The sequence below is a fragment of the Tauraco erythrolophus genome, chromosome 4 (assembly GCF_009769465.1).
Source record: "Tauraco erythrolophus isolate bTauEry1 chromosome 4, bTauEry1.pri, whole genome shotgun sequence".
Lineage (NCBI taxonomy): Eukaryota > Metazoa > Chordata > Aves > Musophagiformes > Musophagidae > Tauraco > Tauraco erythrolophus.
In genome coordinates this window covers 8719469-8737219 of record NC_141468.1, presented here as the reverse complement: position 1 = coordinate 8737219, position 17751 = coordinate 8719469, and the positions used below count along the sequence as shown (strand labels likewise).

The following is a 17751-nucleotide window of genomic DNA, read 5'->3' as shown; positions in this document are numbered from 1 at the left end:
AGAGAAAATATCTTCAAACAGAGAAATGTTTCATTAAAAACATGTATGTATGCACATATCATGAAAATTTCCCTTCTGAGCCTCTGATACATGTATAAGCAATTTACCAACATCCGGCTCTTCTTTCAGGTTGGTGGTAGACTGTAAGTGGGGCAGCACCTGTGAGCCTGCTTCAAAACATCCCTTTGAAGAGCAGAGGGAAGACACTTGAACTGACACCGGTCATTTCCGTGTTTGCAGCCTGTGCACCCGCCGAAAGGCAAACCCAGCTCTCCCATCTGCTGCGTTTGCAAAGGAGACAGCATGGCCCATCAGCCCAGGGAGGGTGGCAGAAACATCACAAGGGAATCTGGATTGTTACTGTATTTGCAAGAGGCAAAAAATGCTACTTTTAGTCACAAAAGGACACAAAGCAGCAGTACCACCCCCCGATTTTGCAGGTTTTCTACTCTGTCATTTAAGCTTTCCGCAGTGGAATGAACAGAAATGGAGAATAGCCCCCTCCTTGTCCTTCCTTGTTATGTGCATATGGTCCCCTTGGCACCGCCACATCCTTGAAATATGGGAGTTTGTGGTGCTGTCTGCAGAGAGGTGAGATGAAAAACGTTCCTCGCCCACAGCAAGCACGCTTCACCATGCCAGGAGAGGTCATCTCACCAGCAGCCAGGGTCTGCGTGACTCCTGCATCTTCCCAAGTCACCTCAGGGTTACGTGGCAGCCAAGCACATCCAGGAGGAGATTTCCTTCCTGAAACTCGGTGTCCCGAGGCACACGCTCCATTAAACGGTGGTTAGCCACAGGCCGACTAAAGCACCTGCCTGAAATCCAGACTGCTGCCTCCTGTGCTGAAACGTTTCCAGCTGGCACTGCCAGCAGCCACGGCCTTTTCCTCTCTGTGGGCTGTGCAATTCCCAACCTGTGGCAGCTACAGCCTCGGAACTGAAAAGCAATTTAGCAAAGTTAGTTTAGCAAGTTTAGCAAAGCAAGTTTGCACAGAGGAGCTTTTATCCTACTAAAAGTTTATGGATTTCACAGTCTGAGGGCGGAGGGCTTCATCCCATGTGAGATGTGTCAACCTCTCATCTCGGGGTCTTGCACAGCACCAGTAAGTGTTCATATTTAGGTAACTCTGGGCTGAAATAATGGTTAGGAATGGTTGTTGTCCTCAGGCAGTAAAATAAGATGTTCCAGAAACAAAACCTCCAAAGCATCTATTTCTTCATCTTTCCTGTGGCTTGTCGCTGGTTCTTGAAATCAGCCAAGATGCATCTGATCAGCTGAGCACAGAGGAAAACACTTTCTAACTCCTTTTTCTTCATTGACACAGTCCCCACATAACCACTTCATTAATTTATCCCTGATTAGAGCTTGTTTATACAGTGTAGTATGACTCCCTCCCTTTTAAGTACTGGATCGTGTTGACCCTCCATCAGTCCTCTGGCACCTCTCCAGTTTTCCAAAGTTTGTTACGATCTAAAATTAGTGAATTAGAGTCCTGAGCTACTAGCTACTCTAGGTCTTTAGATTGGGAGTGCACATGACCCCAGACTTCTGACCTGAGAGTGTTTATATTTAGCAAGTGATGCTTCACCTCCACCTCGGTTACAGATGGTGAATTATTTCATCTGATGTAGATGGATCCTACTACTTTGCTCTGGTATAGTAAAGCAGGAATTATGAACATTTGTTGTGGGTTTTTTCCTGTGTGATGGATACAAATGGTAAAATTGTAAATAACAGAGAAGCTATTCCTAAACCAAGATTCCCAATGGCATTTTATTGTCGTCTTACTGTCTGTAGCATACTTCAGCTTTTGTATTTCTTCCATTTCTTTTGCCTTGCATTCTCAATAATCTACTTGCAATGTGCATACTACCAGTGAATATCTCGTAAAAACACCTCTTCTGAACTCATCCTTCAGACACGTAAATCATTCTTCTCTGTTGAAATATTGCTCTGGCCTGACAAAATATTATTCCAGTGACATTTTAAATAAACCTCTATGTAGTTGCAAGTGTAGTGATCTTTCTCACCCGTTAGGACCAAAGTTGTAAGTGATAGACTATCAAAGAGATATTTCCTGTTCTTAATGAGCATCGCCTCGATACAGTGATCTCTCAGCCCTAGGTACACAGACCTCCTTTTCGAAGAGTCGATGGAGAGAAGCAGGGTCCCTCTGGGCTGCGATTCAAGTTCCTTCTGAACAAGATGAAGATGGGTTCGTCAGGGGGGTTAGGCTAGGAGCTGGCAGGTATGAAGATGGATCCGTCAGGGGGGTTAGGCTAGGAGCTGGCAGGCTTTACCCACCACAGCCACAGAACAGGGCTACAGAGCAGGAGCTCCTCTGTCTGTAGCTTCGGGAGACCAGAGCCATGGAAAGATTTGCAGGATCACCAGGCTCTTTCCTCCAGAAAGACTGACAGGTGCGCACCAAAACCGCTCTATCGCTCCCTTCCTCAACTGAGCAGGGGAGAGAAAATATAGCAAAAAGCTTGTGAATCAAGATAAGGATAGGGAGAGGTCACTCACCAATTACCATCATGGGCAAAAAAGACTCAACTTGGGGAAATTAATTTGTTACCAATCAAACCAGAGTAAGATTATGAGAAATAAAATAAAATCTTAAAAAACACCTTCCTCTCACCCTTCCTTTTTCCCAGGCTTAACTTCATATTTCTCTACCTCCTCCCTGCCAGTGGCACAGGGTGAAAAGGGATTACGGTCTGTTCATCACACATGGTTTCTGCTGCTCCTTCCTTCTCAGGGGAAGGATTCCTCTTGCCCTGCTCCAGTGTGGGGTCCCTCTCACAGGAGAAAGTCCTCCATGAACTCCTCCAATGTGAGTCCTTCACATGGGCTGCAGTTCTTTACGAACTGCTCCAGTGTGGGTCCCCCACAGGGCCACAGGTCCTGCCAGGAGCCTGCTCCAGCATGGGCTTCCCATGAGGTCATAACCTCCTTTGGGCATCTACCTGCTCTGCACGAGTTCCTCCATGGGCTTCAGGCGGATCTCTGCTCCACCATGGACCTCCATGGGTTGCAGGAGAAGAGCCTGCCTCACCATGATCTTCACCATGGGCTGCAGGGGAGTCTCTGCCCTGGTGCCTGGAGCACCTCCTTCTTCACTGACCTTGAGTCTGCAGAGTTGTTGCTCTCACATATTCTCACTCCTCTCTTCAGCTGCAGTTTTCTCTCGCACAGTTTTTTTACCCCTTCTTAACTATGTTATCCCAGAGGCACTACCACCATCACTGATGGGCTCGGCCTTGGCCAGTGGCAGGTCCGTCTTGGAGCTGGCTGACATTGGCTCTATCAGACATAGAGGAAGCTTCTAGAAGTTTCTCTCAGAAGCTATCCCTGTAGCCCCCCTGCTACCGAAACCTTGCCATGCAAGCCCAATGCAACATCCCTGTATCGCGTGTGCCTGGCTCCAGCCCATCTCTCCACGCACAGCATCCTAGCACCTATCTCCTAGCGCCCACAGCCCACCTGCTGGCTCTTCCCCACTTACATCCCAGCATTGGCTATTCCTCAAAAACATCGTGTATTTGGCACAAGGATGCTCCCCAGGACAGCGCAGCGCAGCTGACATCCTCTAGACACCCTGACCAAAAATAAAGAACCTGCCACACGTCCAGTCCACCTGCTTTTTGCTCCATCGCCCTTGCAAAACCAAGCAGCTGCCAGAAGCTTATCCCCTCAAGCAGGACACCTTCCCCTTGGCTGAGGCATTCAGGCGCTCCTGCCAAGGCAGGACGAACATCTGCAGCGAGATGCTGGGACTGCATCCTGCTTCCCCAGCCAACAAGAACTGAGCTACTGCCAGCAAGGGAGGAGGTTTCTGTGGGTACAAGATTGCTGGCAAAATGCTGATGCATCTGCATAGTTGACTCCCTACACGCGCTTGTCCTTCCCTAAACTCATGTGCCCTTTCTCCCTCCCTCTCCCTCTCCCTCTCCCTCTCCCTCTCCCTCTCCCTCTCCCTCTCCCTCTCCCTCTCCCTCTCCCTCTCCCTCTCCCTCTTCCTCCTCCTTCTGTTTTTAGGCATTCTCTTCCCTTTGTCTCCACGTTCTTAGAGCTGCCACCTGCCTGGAGCAGCAGCAGGACAGAGGTCCTGCCGAGTAGGTGTCTCTACACAGCATCATCCTTCACATCACGGCGAAGCCGCCTGTCTCAGGGAGGCTGGCATGAGGACAAGTGAAATATGAGAGCATCTGGTTCAGTAAGTTATTTGGTTAAGGACTATTCCCTGCCAGAGATAACAAATAAGGAGGAAAACGCTAAATTAAACAGACAGCACATAAACATTAATGAGCAGGTGATGAGAGAGAGGATAACGGAGGCCAGAGCCTGTCGGGCACTGATTGATGGGCCATTAAAAGAACTACTCCAGCCTTGGAGAGGGTCAGCCACGATTCCGTAACTGATAAGAAGGAGGAAACATTGTTAGCATGAATATTAAGGGATATTTTAGGAGGTTTGGAGCACTGTGCGAAACTTACTATGGGATGTTATGGGGAAGGACCACAGACACATGAAGGGAAGGATCAGGGCGGAACAAGTATGGGAAGACGGTAAGGAGGGAGGATGGAGGAGGCAGACACGTGTAAGCAGGCTGTCGGGCAGGATGTTCACCTGACTGGGCCCTGTGCCTGATCCCTGCAGTCTGGCCTGTCTTTGTGTTAAATCCCATTCTTAATTACCTTTCCTGCATCATCTCTACTGCCTATCCTGTGTGCCAGCCCTGGTGCGTAGTTACCAGTCACCCCCCCAAATGCGGTTTGTGAGTGTGCTGGACTTCAGACTTGAAGTAAAGCAAAGTCTCAACTGCAACAAGAAACAAAATGTGTTTTATTAAATAATTACAACAATAATGCCAAGAAGTGCTCAGCACAGGCAGGCTACTAAGAAAGCAGGTCCTGCAACTCGATACGAATTGAGTGGAGCTAGGGTAATAGGAGGAAACCTGCAGAGACCATGAGGCAACTCCATTCCAGCTGCTTTCAGACAGACTTCACTTGTACCAGACAACGTGAGGAGCAGCAGCATCAACAGCTGTTGAGTTAGAAAGCTGTCTTTAACAAGTCTGAACCCCGTCAATCATTTTCAACACCTTGAAACAAGGGAACCATGTTTGTAAACCAAAAGGTTGAGGTTTGACTGTCTTCAGAGCCGGAAAGACAACTGTCCACTTGTGTACCAAAGTGAAAATTAACACACTAATGCCATCTTTCTGTGTGGTGCTTTGAGCTGCTGTGACTGTAAAGCCATCAAATAACGATACTACTACTTTCAGACAATACTGTTCCGTAATGAATTCAAGTAAATGAATTCAAAATGAAAAAATAGAGAACCAGCCTAGAACACATAAATGCAGCCTTTACTTCCCCAAAGTAACTGGATGAATTCAGAGGGGTCGCACCCTTGCCATTTCACTTGTAGCTGGCAAACACAAAGGCTGAAAAGTAGGTCTTGGAAAAGTTTGTTTTGCCTCCTTCTATGAGCTTCAAGAAGCAGGGAAAGCATTTACCCTTCTCTTGTGCAAAGCCATGGAGTGAATTAGAATTAGACTGAGCACATCAGACCTGGGCAGCTGGGAAGCGCTTGCTACAGGGAGGGAGCCTTGTCATCCTCCATCTGCTGAGCTGCTGCAAATGGTCATTGAAAGCTTTACGGTATTGCCTGATAAGAGGAATACCGACAGATAAGAAAAGTACCTTGGAGAGTGTTTTCACAGATTTACTTTTTATTAAGACTCAAATCAGCAAAATAGCACAGATGATAATCTCCAGGCAATAAAATGGAGAGATGTGATTTTATCTCCATCTCTTTAAAGTTAGTAAAGTTCAGTAAAAAAAGGTTTTGTAATGGCATTCAGAAATAAGTTATTTATCTTGATGTGAACTGTTGTGTCACCCCTAAAACGAGGCACAGCTTCCCCAAATTGCTTATTCCGATACTTTTTCACAACTTAGTGACCTTAAATTGACACAAGTAAGCTAACAGTTCTCAACATGCTTAAAACTGAGGTAACAGACAAGGCATTTCAGTTACGGATTTATCAAATAAGAGAAAATACTGACACATTAAATTATTTGACAGCTTTTTTGACTGCAAATGATACATTCAGCATGAAGGTAGCAGAGGAAAACTTGTTAGTACTCAAGTATCACCTTCATGCTCATCAAGCACAGCTAGATACAAAAGCCACCTCAGGAAAATCTTTGACAAGCTGAAGGAGTGGGTCTATGTGAGTCTCGTGAAGTTCAACACAGCCAAGTGCAAGGTCCTGCACGTGGGTTGAGGCAATCCCCAGTATCAACACAGACTGGGGATGAGTGGATTGAGAGCAGCCCTGAGGAGAAGGACTTGGGGGTACTGGCGGATGAATAATTGGACATAATCTGGCAATTATGCGCTTGCAGCCCAGAAAGCCAACAGTGTCCTGGGCTTCATCCGAAGAAGCTTTGCCAGCAGGTCAAGGGAGGTGATTCTGCCCCTCTGCTCTCATGAGACCACACCTGCAGTACTGTGTTCAACTCTGGGGCCCCCAGAAGAAGAAGGACATGGAGCTGTTGGAGCGGGTCCAGAGGAGGGCCACGAAGATGATCCGAGGGCTGGAGCACCTCTGTTATGAAGACAGGCTGAGAGAGTTGGGGTTGCTCAGCCTGGAGAAGACTACAGGAAACCTTACAGGAACCTTTTAATATATAACGGGGGCTTATAAGAAAGCTGGAGAGAGACTTTTTACCAGAGTCTGTAGTGGTAAGACAAGGCACAGTGTTTTTAAACTGAAAGAGGGGAGATTTAGATTGGATATAAAGAAGAAATTCTGTATAATGAGGGTGGTGAGACACTGGAACGGGTTGCTCAGAGAAGTTGTGGATGCCCCATCCCTGGAAGTGTTCAAGGCCAGGCTGGACGTGACTTTGAGCAACCTGATCTAGTTGAAGGTATCCCTGCCCATGGCAGGGAGGGTTGAACTAGATGATCTTTCAGCCCAAACTATTCTGTGATTCTAAGAATTAACTCAGGCAAACGTCCTTATACCAGATTAATGTTATCTTTCGATCATAAACTTGAACTCAGGCAAGAACCCCTGTACCTGTTTCTTTAAAGAGAGGAACCCCTTTGTCTTCATAGCTCAGGCCATTACATCGCTATGGTCTAAAAAAAAAGAGAGTGGTTTTAAGTAACTTTAAGTTTAGCATGAACTGGAGTAAAATATGGATATTAGCTGGATGTCAAAGGACAATTAAAACTGCCACTGCCAATACAAAACCTGCTGCTTTTCTAGTGAAGTGAGTGAACTCCCAAATACAGCATTAGGGCTGACAAAGGCCTGTCTGTAAACTGGTTTCCAGCACTAATTATAAGGCTTTTATTTTCTTATCACCCCATTAATCTTTTAAATATTACAGTGAGATTCAACCTTGTAGCACACTGACAATGCTGAAAAATGCTAGTAATAAAATCTAGGTAATTCACTCTCTCAAAACAAGAAGAATCTGCCGACTCATACCAAATCAGCATTTCAGAAGTGGAACACAAATTCCCGTGCTACTTGTTTGAAATGAAGAGAAACCCCAGCGGGCTGTATGAAACGCGCACTCACTTTTTTAAAACATAATACAAGAGAGAAAGCCTTCAGCATTATTGCAAAAACATCGAGGTGTAGTCAGATAAAATGAGAGAAGCTCAGAGTGATCTTTTACATTTGTTTAATTTTTTTAAAAGTCTTTCTTTAGAAAAAGTTAAGCTCTAAAAAGTTACCTGCAGCTTTAATTCCTGTTCTTGAATGCACAGCTGTGTCTTTTTTACAGACTGAGAAAATGGCTCTACCAAACATTCTCACTTATTCTGTGTGTGGTCAGAGCAACAACTCGTGTTAAAAAATTTGAGTTGGGTATATAACACATCTGTTTTTGTGAATTTTGTAAAGGGTCTTTTCATGTCCATGGGAAGAATTCTTTTTTAGGAATCTATGAAGTTAACAGTGAGATTCACTGTCTTCAAGTAACAAAATAAATGGGTTGTCCTGATAATTGTTCTGTTCCCACTATTTGATTGCAAAGTATGCAAAAAGACCTCTCTTAAAAAGAACGTCCAGAGAAATCCAAATAAAAAAGAAATCATAATGAAAATCTGAAGTGAAATTTACTGTAGCAATGATTTATTTCTGTCATTGCAGTAACTCTGTATTTATATGCCATCAAAACCTTCCTGGAATAAAAAAGCTTCACAGTTGCTTCTGAGTGCCTTTCAGTCATTTCTTTAACAGAGCTCATACAAATTTAAGCTAAAAATTTCCACGTAGTCTAAATAAGGTGACTAGATCGTCGTCACCTGTTGTCAATGAGATCTTTTGAATGTTGCACTCATACTACTTATTTTGACTTGGAACTGTAAATCCTCTATTTCACATCTTGAGCTGGCCACCATCTCAGGTTCAAATGAAGGAAGGATATCCATAAGACAGAGGGTCAAACATGGATTTAGGCTAATCCATGCCTAAAACTTAGTTTAGATACCCCTTAGTTTACAGTCTAGAGACAGGAGATATTAATAATGTTTTTTCTCTAACTACCATGAACACACCTACGGGTTTATGTAACAATAATCTGTTCTGCTGATCAATTATCTAGAGTTTTGGCATCTTGTAGGATTTTACCTAAATTTTGTAGTGAGTGAAGGGAAGCATGATACCTTGCGTTTACTGGGTGTTTCAGAGTAGCACATGTATGGACAGCTTCTGCAGAGCTGGTGTCACAGCGACACGTTCAAAGCAAATGTTACCTATCTACATTCAGAAGAAAAGAACCGCGCCCAGAAGAGCCAGCGTCCCTCCGTTCAGAGCTAAGGGTGTCCAAATGACAAGATCAGGTGTGACATTTGAAGTTGGATGAGATGAATTCTGCCCAGAAATCCCACTTATTATCTGTGCAAGGTACCTAACCCTACATATTACATAGTACGGATTTCATATTCTCCCTGCAGTTCTATACTCCCTGATCCCACGATAGGTAAATCCACAGTCTTTTTTTCCCTCTCCATAAAAAGACATATGCTACCAAGTCAATTAATACTTCCTCCTCAAGTAATTAATATTAGTACCTGGCAAAAATACTTTGTGGATATCTTACCTATTGCTCAGAAAGGCATTTTTGCTGTGACTGTTTCTGTCACAATAACCAGTTTTTAAATTTGCAGCTCGACACTGGTCCCTGCTACTTGATTGTTTGACGTCTTTCACCAAACTCTTTGCTTATTTTTCTTGCTGTTTTCCAAGGGAACTTTAGCCTTTTGGCCTTACTTTGGCCCTTGGTAGTCTCATAGCCCTTACCCATACCAAGAGACCGTGTCTGACATTAGCCAGGGCCAACAAGATTATGTTGTTTTGAAGAAAGATTGATGCCTGTACTTTAACGGACTTTACGCACTGTTAAACCAAATATATGATGTCCAGTTACAAGATTTTTATCTTTATGTCAAAATATTTATAACGAGGAAAATGAGGGATAATAAGACTTTAGGTTATAGCAGGAAAAAAAATGAAATTCTTATGCCTATAATTCGAGGCTTCTCTACATTTCCCGTGTTCCCTCTTCTATCCAAGAACGACACTGATACTTAAGGTAACTCAGATTTCACAATTTCATTTACTTACAGATTCTAACAAAGATTTATAAAGAAATACAAACAAATTAGAACAATAACAAAACTAATACACATACACTTTCACTTTATGGACTTCTTTGTCGTCGCATTCTCTTTGCTTATTGTAATAATAGAAGGTGTTGTCCCTTCTCTGAAGTTTCTTAACAAATCCAGTTTCTGGCCAACGCTCTACCTAAGAATAGAATAAAAAAGATAGACATTCACCTGGACATGCTCACCTTAAATTATGTTTGTGCATTACATTGCAAAGAATATAGGGTATATTTCTGGGGGAAAACCTCATTTGCATCTAAACACTACTTTGCTATTAATTTGCTTAACTTTAAAAAAAATATTAGGAACAAGATGTCAGAAACCAGTTTTCTGGTCTAGTATAAAGAATTATGTGATCAGAGGAGTCTAGAAATAAGGATCTGAGAATATTTGATAGACCAGAGTAATTTAAAAAGTGGACTAGTTGAAGCTTTTAAAATACCTTGTTTAGGAATAAAACATTGATGCTATTCAGTTATTCAGTAATCTGAGAGGCTGAAAGATTCCACTTCTGTAAGACTGACACACACTTAAAAGCTTCTTTGAAAAACGGACCATGAAAAATATGCTTTTTATTAGTAATTTCATAAAATAAAATGAGCTATATATTATATATAATAATATATATTATATATAATAATATATATTATATATAATAATATATTATATAATAATATATATGAGCTAATATTATATATAATATGAGCTTTTCTACTCTGCCCTCGTGAGACCTCACCTGGAGTACTGCGTCCAGTTCTGGAGCCCCCAACATAAGAAGGACATGGACCAGTTGGAGAGGGTCCAGAGGAGGGCCACGAAGATGATAAGAGGGCTGGAGCACCTTTCCTATGAGGACAGGCTGAAAGAGTTGGGGCTGTTCAGCCTGGAGAAGAGGAGGCTCCGGGGTGACCTTATAGCGGTCTTCCAGTACCTCAAGGGGGCCTACAGGAAAGATGGGGAGAGGCTGTTCAGGAGGGCCTGTTGTGATAGGACAAAGGGTAATGGTTTTAAAATAGAGGGAGGTAGATTCAGGTTGGATATTAGGAAAAACTTTTTTACCATGAGAGTTGTAGAACACTGGAACAGGTTGCCCAGAGAGGTGGTGGATGCTCCATCCCTGGAGACGTTCAAGGCCAGGTTGGATGAGGCCCTGAGCAACCTGATCGAGTTGGAGATATCCCTGTTCCTTGCAGGGGGGTTGGACTAGATGACCTTTGAAGGTCCCTTCCAGCCCTAACCATTCTATGATTCTATGATTCTATGATTCTATGATTCTATGTGTCATGGTAGTGCAGGAAATTAGCACCATCCTGGGGCTTTTCTGTGTTCCACAACGTGAAGCTTTACGCTAAAGGCTTGAGCCCTTGTAAGTTCAACAGTTTCATGGCTTTAGTAGCTGTCTGCAGCTTGAACACCTATGGCTGCTTCTGATCAAACGGAACCGGGAAAATCAGGTAATCAGGATCAGATTTCTGTCTGTCAGCCTAGGCAGGGTTGGCAATAGGATGTCGAACTAGAGCATTCTCTAACTGGAGAGTCCAGAAGTGGTAGTTTCATCACTCACTTTGTTACTTAAGGCTTACAGCTGAGTTATTTGCATTCTCTATCTAAACATAACAGCCTTAATATTTGTTCCACCTACATTATACTTGCCTCATTAATAACAACTGCATTACAGAAATATAAGATGGAGGAAACAAGACATTTCAAAATGTGTAAGTTGAAAGAGAATCGCTGCCAGATCCTGGCGAGTTTGAAGGGAATGCACTGAGTGGTGGGTTTTAACTCCCAGCAGAGTTTAATTGTCTACGGTTATGCCCTGTCATAAATCTTACACAGACTAATCCTACCACACTAACTGCAGGATTTCCTTTTGCACAGTTGAGGGAATTTACACTGCAGCCTTTACAGCAGTATCCATGCCCCTGGCAAAAGAATGAAACGCGTCTTACGCGCATTCATGTTTTGCTACGTTTTGAGTTGACTGGGTGAGGAGCGACTTTCTTAGGAACATTCTGCTCGCTCTTATGTGCACAGGAGGTTAGGATCTTTTAAAAGTGGGTTTCTCATGCTACATATGCTGCTTTGGAAGATAAATTACAGAGCTCTTATAAAGATAACACTTTTTTTGCTGTATTAACCTCTTGGTTGGCATTTTGAATCTCAAGTAGCCACTGAATATCTGACCACTGTTCACTAGCTCATTTGATGTGCTAGGGAGCATTGCCACCAACTGCAGTGAGCAAACGACCACATTCTTGATGTTCTTATTCGATAAAAGCCTGTGTCACAGCTCCCAGTTGGCATCAAATATGTCTATTCTGGACAGTTTCAACAGAAGCCAAGTTTTGAGTGTGCACGAAGTCTGATGGCGCCACCGTGCAATTCAGCTGTTACACTGAAGTTGGTAGCAATGACACAGAGCTGACTCTCTGGACAATGAGTGAGTTGTTGGGACTGTTCAGCCTGGAGAAGAGAAGGCTCCAGGGTGATCTTACTGCAGCCTTCCAGTACTTAAAGGGGGCCTGCAGGAAAGATGGAGAGGGACTTTTTACAAGGGTGTGTAGTGACAGGACAAGGGGCAATGGCTTTAAACTGAAAGAGGGGAGATTTAGATTAGATATAAGGAAGAAATTTTTCACTCAGAGGGTGGTGAGGCACTGGAACAGGTTGCCCAGAGAAGTTGTAGATGCCCCATCCCTGGAAGTGTTCAAGGCCAGGCTGGATGAGGCTTTGAGCAACCTGGTGTAGTGGAGGGTGTCCCTGCCCATGGCAGGGGGGTTGGAACTAGATGATCCTTGAGGTCCCTTCCGATCCTAACCATTCTATGATTCTGTGAGTTTCCTATCAGGTCTATTGGCAAAGTAACGGGGAAACTTCACAGAAAACTCACTTTTATATATTACTTTCCTGAAAATGGAATTATTCTTTTAGATAGCAGCTGCATGTAGTCAGAGAAATCTATAACGCTTCTAAATGCATAAGATGAGGGGAGCAAAAACACAGGCTGGGTAGTGCTTCTGCTTCACTTCTGTGAGATAACTTATTCTGCACAGTTAATAATAGCTTGAGACCTGGAAGAAAAAAACTGTACCAGAAACTAGCCTAAATGAAAGCAAATAAGCAGCACCGCCATTTTTATTTAATCATTTAACGTGAGACAGAAGTTTAAAGTAATAGCCCTCCCAGAATTCCAAATCTTACCACATCAACTTGTTTTATTTGTTTATATTCAATCTCATCTCTGTATCCAGCTTGCTGAAATCTGTATAAGTTCTCTACATCATCTGACCATTTTTTGGCACAATGTACAGATTTTGGTTTGATGTCGGCTTTAGCCATGACTCCAGAAACTTCAAAGTCTTTCCTGAAATTAAATTTTTGAAAATGAAACAGAGAAGACAGAAGCAAGCAATTTTGTTAGGGACATATAAAAACAGGCAGAACAAAATTTAAAAATAATTACATACAGTGCAATATTATCATCCCCTCAAGGTGTGAGGTCAAAAAGAAAACTGTTATAAGCAGATGGAATCTAATTAAATGCACTGCTTGATCTCAAAACAAATGCAACTTACCTGTACTTCTCTGTCTAGGAAACTATTATCATTCTGGTTTTGCCACCTTGACTTAACAGTGCTGCCTAAAATTTATTTGTGCACATTGATGCATTAAAAAAAATAAAAACACACTAATTGTTTTGATTTCACATCTTAGCAGTCACTGCCACCTTGGAACAGGCAGTTTTTCAGGTTTTCTTTTCTTCCTACTGAAAGGACAGTGAACTGGGAACCCCAAAATGAAGAGCTAGGCTGTTACTGAAGAACGGGAGAGGGAGAGGGAGAGGGAGAGGGAGAGGGAGAGGGAGAGGGAGAGGGAGAGGGAGAGGGAGAGGGAGAGGGAGAGGGAGAGGGAGAGGAGAGAAATGCACTGCCAGTCACATGGCCACAGGGGAAATGACAAAGAAGAGGTCTTAAGAAATAAATTGGATGTGACAAGGAGGCAAGGCACACGACCAACCAAACCTCATCCTATTCTACCCTTGCACCATCAAAATCTGCTCTGACTGCTGCTGACTTCCTCCTCACACAAAACACATTTGGTCAATCTGCTGAGAAATAGTAAACAGGCGGATCAACAGCTAAACCTGAACAGGGCAGAGCTGGGACAAGATGAAACTCAAACTGTAAAAAAACAAACAAATAAAAAAACCCCAAATAATTGTGAAGTCCATGGAAACTCACTAGGAATGGATTTGAGCTATATTTCAAAAAATATGAATTATTTGACTTCTACCTTGTATCTGAATTTCACTGCATTTGCTTTCTTGAGTGTATCTTATTCTGCCACTAAAAAAGAACCTTACGTTGGCTCTACAAGCAAAACACACAGAACACTATCATGCCTGGCAGATATGATTAGAAATGAGTCCTTTCCCAGTTCTGTAATGTCACCAAGCTGCAGCTTCATAATTAGGAAGGTAGCTTCAAGGAAGGTGAAAAAGCGTCTGGATTTTGTAGTCAGAAGACGAACCTAGTCTCATTCCCTGTGGGTAGTGTGCTGCCACCAAATGCTGTGCACAAAGTCAAATTTCCTTACCTAGCAAGTTCTTGTATCAGCTGAGAGCTTGAAAAGTTGAATGCTGACGTCTTATCAAATGCACAAATGCCCTTAGTCTGTTAGAAAGGCAGAGAAGGAGAAAATAAAAATCTTTGCACCGCAGCATACAAATCTTTGGGAAAATGATATCAAGAATTCTTGTCGTCGTAATGCAGAGATAGCAGAAGTCTGCATCTCTGCCTTCTAACTGTGTGAGAGCCACCAGCACACAAAGAAAGTGCCTTTCATCTCTTACTGCATACAGTTTATTAAAGATTAATCAAAAATTGCACAAGGGCTCTTTTCTGGCAACGCTAACCTGTTTCTTGCAGTTCAGCACTCCAAACATTGTTTTGCCAGGCTCTGCAGCATTTTATAACTGAAGGCAGCTATTTACTTAAAATAAAAGAAAAAAAAAGTAATTTTCCCACCCAGTTATGAGATGTCACATACAAATTAACATGATAAACAAATATCCTTATCCTAAATCTTTAGTGTAGTCTTTGAGATATCTATCTTAACATAATTTTTTTTCTCCCTTGCTGCAAAGGGCTCTTTTGTAGCCATGACAGAATTTTTTGTGCCCTGTAAATGCTGATTGATGTTTGATGAGAACAGTTGTCAATTTGGGACTTTAGACAGTCAGTATGATTAGCAGTAATATTAGATCTCAACAAATGCTGAACTATAATGAATGTAAGTGTCTTATGATAACTTACATGTTACTAGTGTTGAGTACTACTTTATAGGATGTACTGAATTCAGCTAATGAATGTGTTTCTTCAAGACATCTAGATATGCCTGGCATTTCCTAGGTCACCGTTAATCCAGATGGCCTGTCCGCAGGCGTTTCTGCTCAAAAAATACGTACAAAGGTCACATACTTGAAGTGCCAGCTTGGTGACTTCAAAAAATAAAAGCCTAATGTTTTTAGGCTGCTATTTAAGCCCTTTAAAAACAGTAGTCTTTGTCTATTGTCGTGCTGCTGTGTCCCATGCACAGGACTGGTTTCATGGCACAAGAGCAGGAGGTGAGCTGTACTCCAGACAGCCTGCGATTCAGGGAAAACACAAAAGACAGCAGATGGATATAAGCAAAATGAAAGCATGCAAGAGAGCGGTAAGGAAATATTCAGCATAATACTAACACTTTTTATTTAAAGGGAATTGCCGAACAGTGAAGTGGACTTTGCCAAGATGACAATGTTTGCCTACTCTTAATTTAGGGGAAATAGTAAGATTTCATATACATCTGTTAAGGCTTTGGGAAAAGTTTTTTAGTGTCAATCATAGCAGAATTTCTATGGAATCTTAACTAGTCTGGGCTTGCATCTGGTAGTTTCCTTAATGCTTATACAAGTTGCAAAGGTATGTAGAAGGAGAGTGTCTGCTCCTTTAAGGGCATCTGGTCAAGGACCTTTATCAATGCATCAAGGGATAATAAGAAAGGGAGGAAGCCATAAAACGAGAACATATGGGGAGACAAACCTGACCAGTAAACTATGAGGGAGGCAGTGATAAGAACCAAACCTGGTCAGTCACACTAATTGATGGCAGCATGTGGGAGTCTGAAAATGTTTATTCCAGCAAGGTTATCTGATCTGGGACCTGTCAGCTGGGAAGCTGAGGGAAAAAAGGGAAACCAGAAACAAAATATACAGAGACACAGACCTGGTAAAACAGAGACCATAACAAGAAACAAACCTCACCACTCGCACTAATTGATGGGCTATCAAGAAACTACAGGCTCCACGTCCAGGAAGATCAACCTGGAGTTTGCAACTGATAAGATTGTAAACTGGGGGACCCCAGACTCAGAGGGGTGTGGAAGTCAATAGAGCTACACAAACCCATGAGGAATGTGCAGAGAGGGGGGGGCAGGGAGGCGTAAAGATGGGAATAGACGGAAAGAAGTATAAAAGAGACTGGTTGTATGTAAAACAGGGCCAGTCAGTATGCTTGCCTGGCTGAGCCCTGAACCAGATCATTACAGTCTGTTGTACCTTCTTACATCTCATTAAATCGTTTCTTAACTATCTCTGCGTAATCTTGATCTCTGTTCTGTGTGTGTGTGCGTGCGTGCTGCAAGGACTAAGTGCCAGCTACTAGTGGGACCTGTGTGTGTGAGTGAAAACTGGTGCCAGTTCCTACAGTCAGATCCAGAGGCACAGGTGTTCTGCACCCGGTGGTGTCAGCTGCTGGAGTGAACTCTAACTTCCATCCACAGGAGCAGGAATGGTATGTGTCCCAAAAAATCAGCTACTGGAGGAGGGCTGGCGTGAGTGAGGTCCTCCATGGCAGTGGTTGTAGCAGGACTGTGGGTCACAGCCTGTGTGCGTGGTGTCAGCTATTGGGGAGAAGGAGTATCTGCATCTTCGCCAATTCAGGTATACGTGGGGTGTGTATCCATATTCACAAGAAAATTTTAAGCTGGACTAGCTGGTGAGTAGGGGGACCTTGGGTCCAGGCCAGGATATCAAGTGGACAGGGGGGTGAGTCTGTGCTGGTACACCCAAGGGGACTTGTGAACATGAAGCACATGAGGGATGTGAGTGCATGTTTGCTAGCGAGAATCACACTGGACTAGCAGGCAAGCAAGGGATCCATGAAGCAGTTAAAGGGGCCTGGGATCTGTGCAGAGGCACTGAGCAGACAGAGGAACTTTGCAGGTGCTCAAGAGATCCACAAACGTGTGTGCGCTTGTGAGCCTAGACAGTGGTGTGTACGTGCCTGCACTAGTGAACTTCTATGGCTACCAGCCCCAGAGGAGGAAAGGGACTTGTCTGTGTTTGTGTTTTCTGAAGTCCTGCATGTAGCTGGTGTCGAAAGTAACGCCTCACCTGTGGCAGGCTGTGTCACCAGCCATGTCTGTAACACATGCTCAGCTTTGTTACCGGTTGAGCTTGCAAATGAGACAGCAGCAGCTGCATCCCTCAGCCCTGGCAGAGGAGAGGTCCCGGGCCGGAGCTGCTGGAGGAGATGGCTGCACTTCTTTGACCATTCTTTGATCGCTTAACATGAGCTGGCATTCACAGGATCCATCTGGGATCCTAGAGGAGCCAATACGAGATTTCCGATGACTTCAACAGACTTCACACGAGAGCTTCTTGACCCGGCTGAGTCACCGCTGTAACCCCGCCCTGCTCCCGCTGCCGAAGCCACAGCCCGGCCTACCCGGCCCTCAGGCAACCCACCGTGGTGCGAGGGCCGCCAAGGGGCACCTCTTCCGAGGCGGGCAGCGCGGAGCGGACGGCGGAGCCGGACAGCGACGCCCCTCACAGCGCCAACGGCCGGCGTTGCTAGGCAACCGCCCTCCGTTGCCTCTTTGAGCAGCCGTTCCCGCCTCTCCCGCCGGGCGTCTCGCGATTGGTTGGCAGGGGGCGGGCCCGCCTCACGATTGGCTGAGAGCCGGGGCAGGCGGGGCCCGCGCGGAAGCGTGGCG

The 17751-nt window shown here is 44.0% G+C and overlaps 1 protein-coding gene across 1 annotated transcript; it reads right to left on the bottom strand.

The window, feature by feature from the left end:
* Positions 1-9721: 9721 nt before the first annotated feature.
* On the bottom strand, positions 9722-17538 carry MEIG1 (meiosis/spermiogenesis associated 1). The gene is made up of 3 exons (XM_086610870.1): positions 17504-17538; positions 12916-13078; positions 9722-9850 (listed from the first exon to the last, which is right to left on the bottom strand). The coding sequence occupies exons 2-3, from the start codon at positions 13051-13053 to the stop codon at positions 9722-9724; spliced, it is 267 nt and encodes an 88-aa protein (XP_086466996.1). The 5' UTR covers positions 13054-13078; positions 17504-17538.
* Between the last annotated feature and the right edge of the window lie 213 nt (positions 17539-17751).

Excerpts from the sequence above, each read along its gene's own strand:
- MEIG1 (XM_086610870.1), bottom strand. The coding sequence starts at position 13,053 with ATGGCTAAAGCCGACATCAAACCAAAATCTGTACATTGTGCCAAAAAA. Across the intron at positions 9,851-12,915 it reads AAATAAAACAAGTTGATGTG|GTAGAGCGTTGGCCAGAAAC; the intron begins GTAAGATTTGGA and ends TTCTATTCTTAG.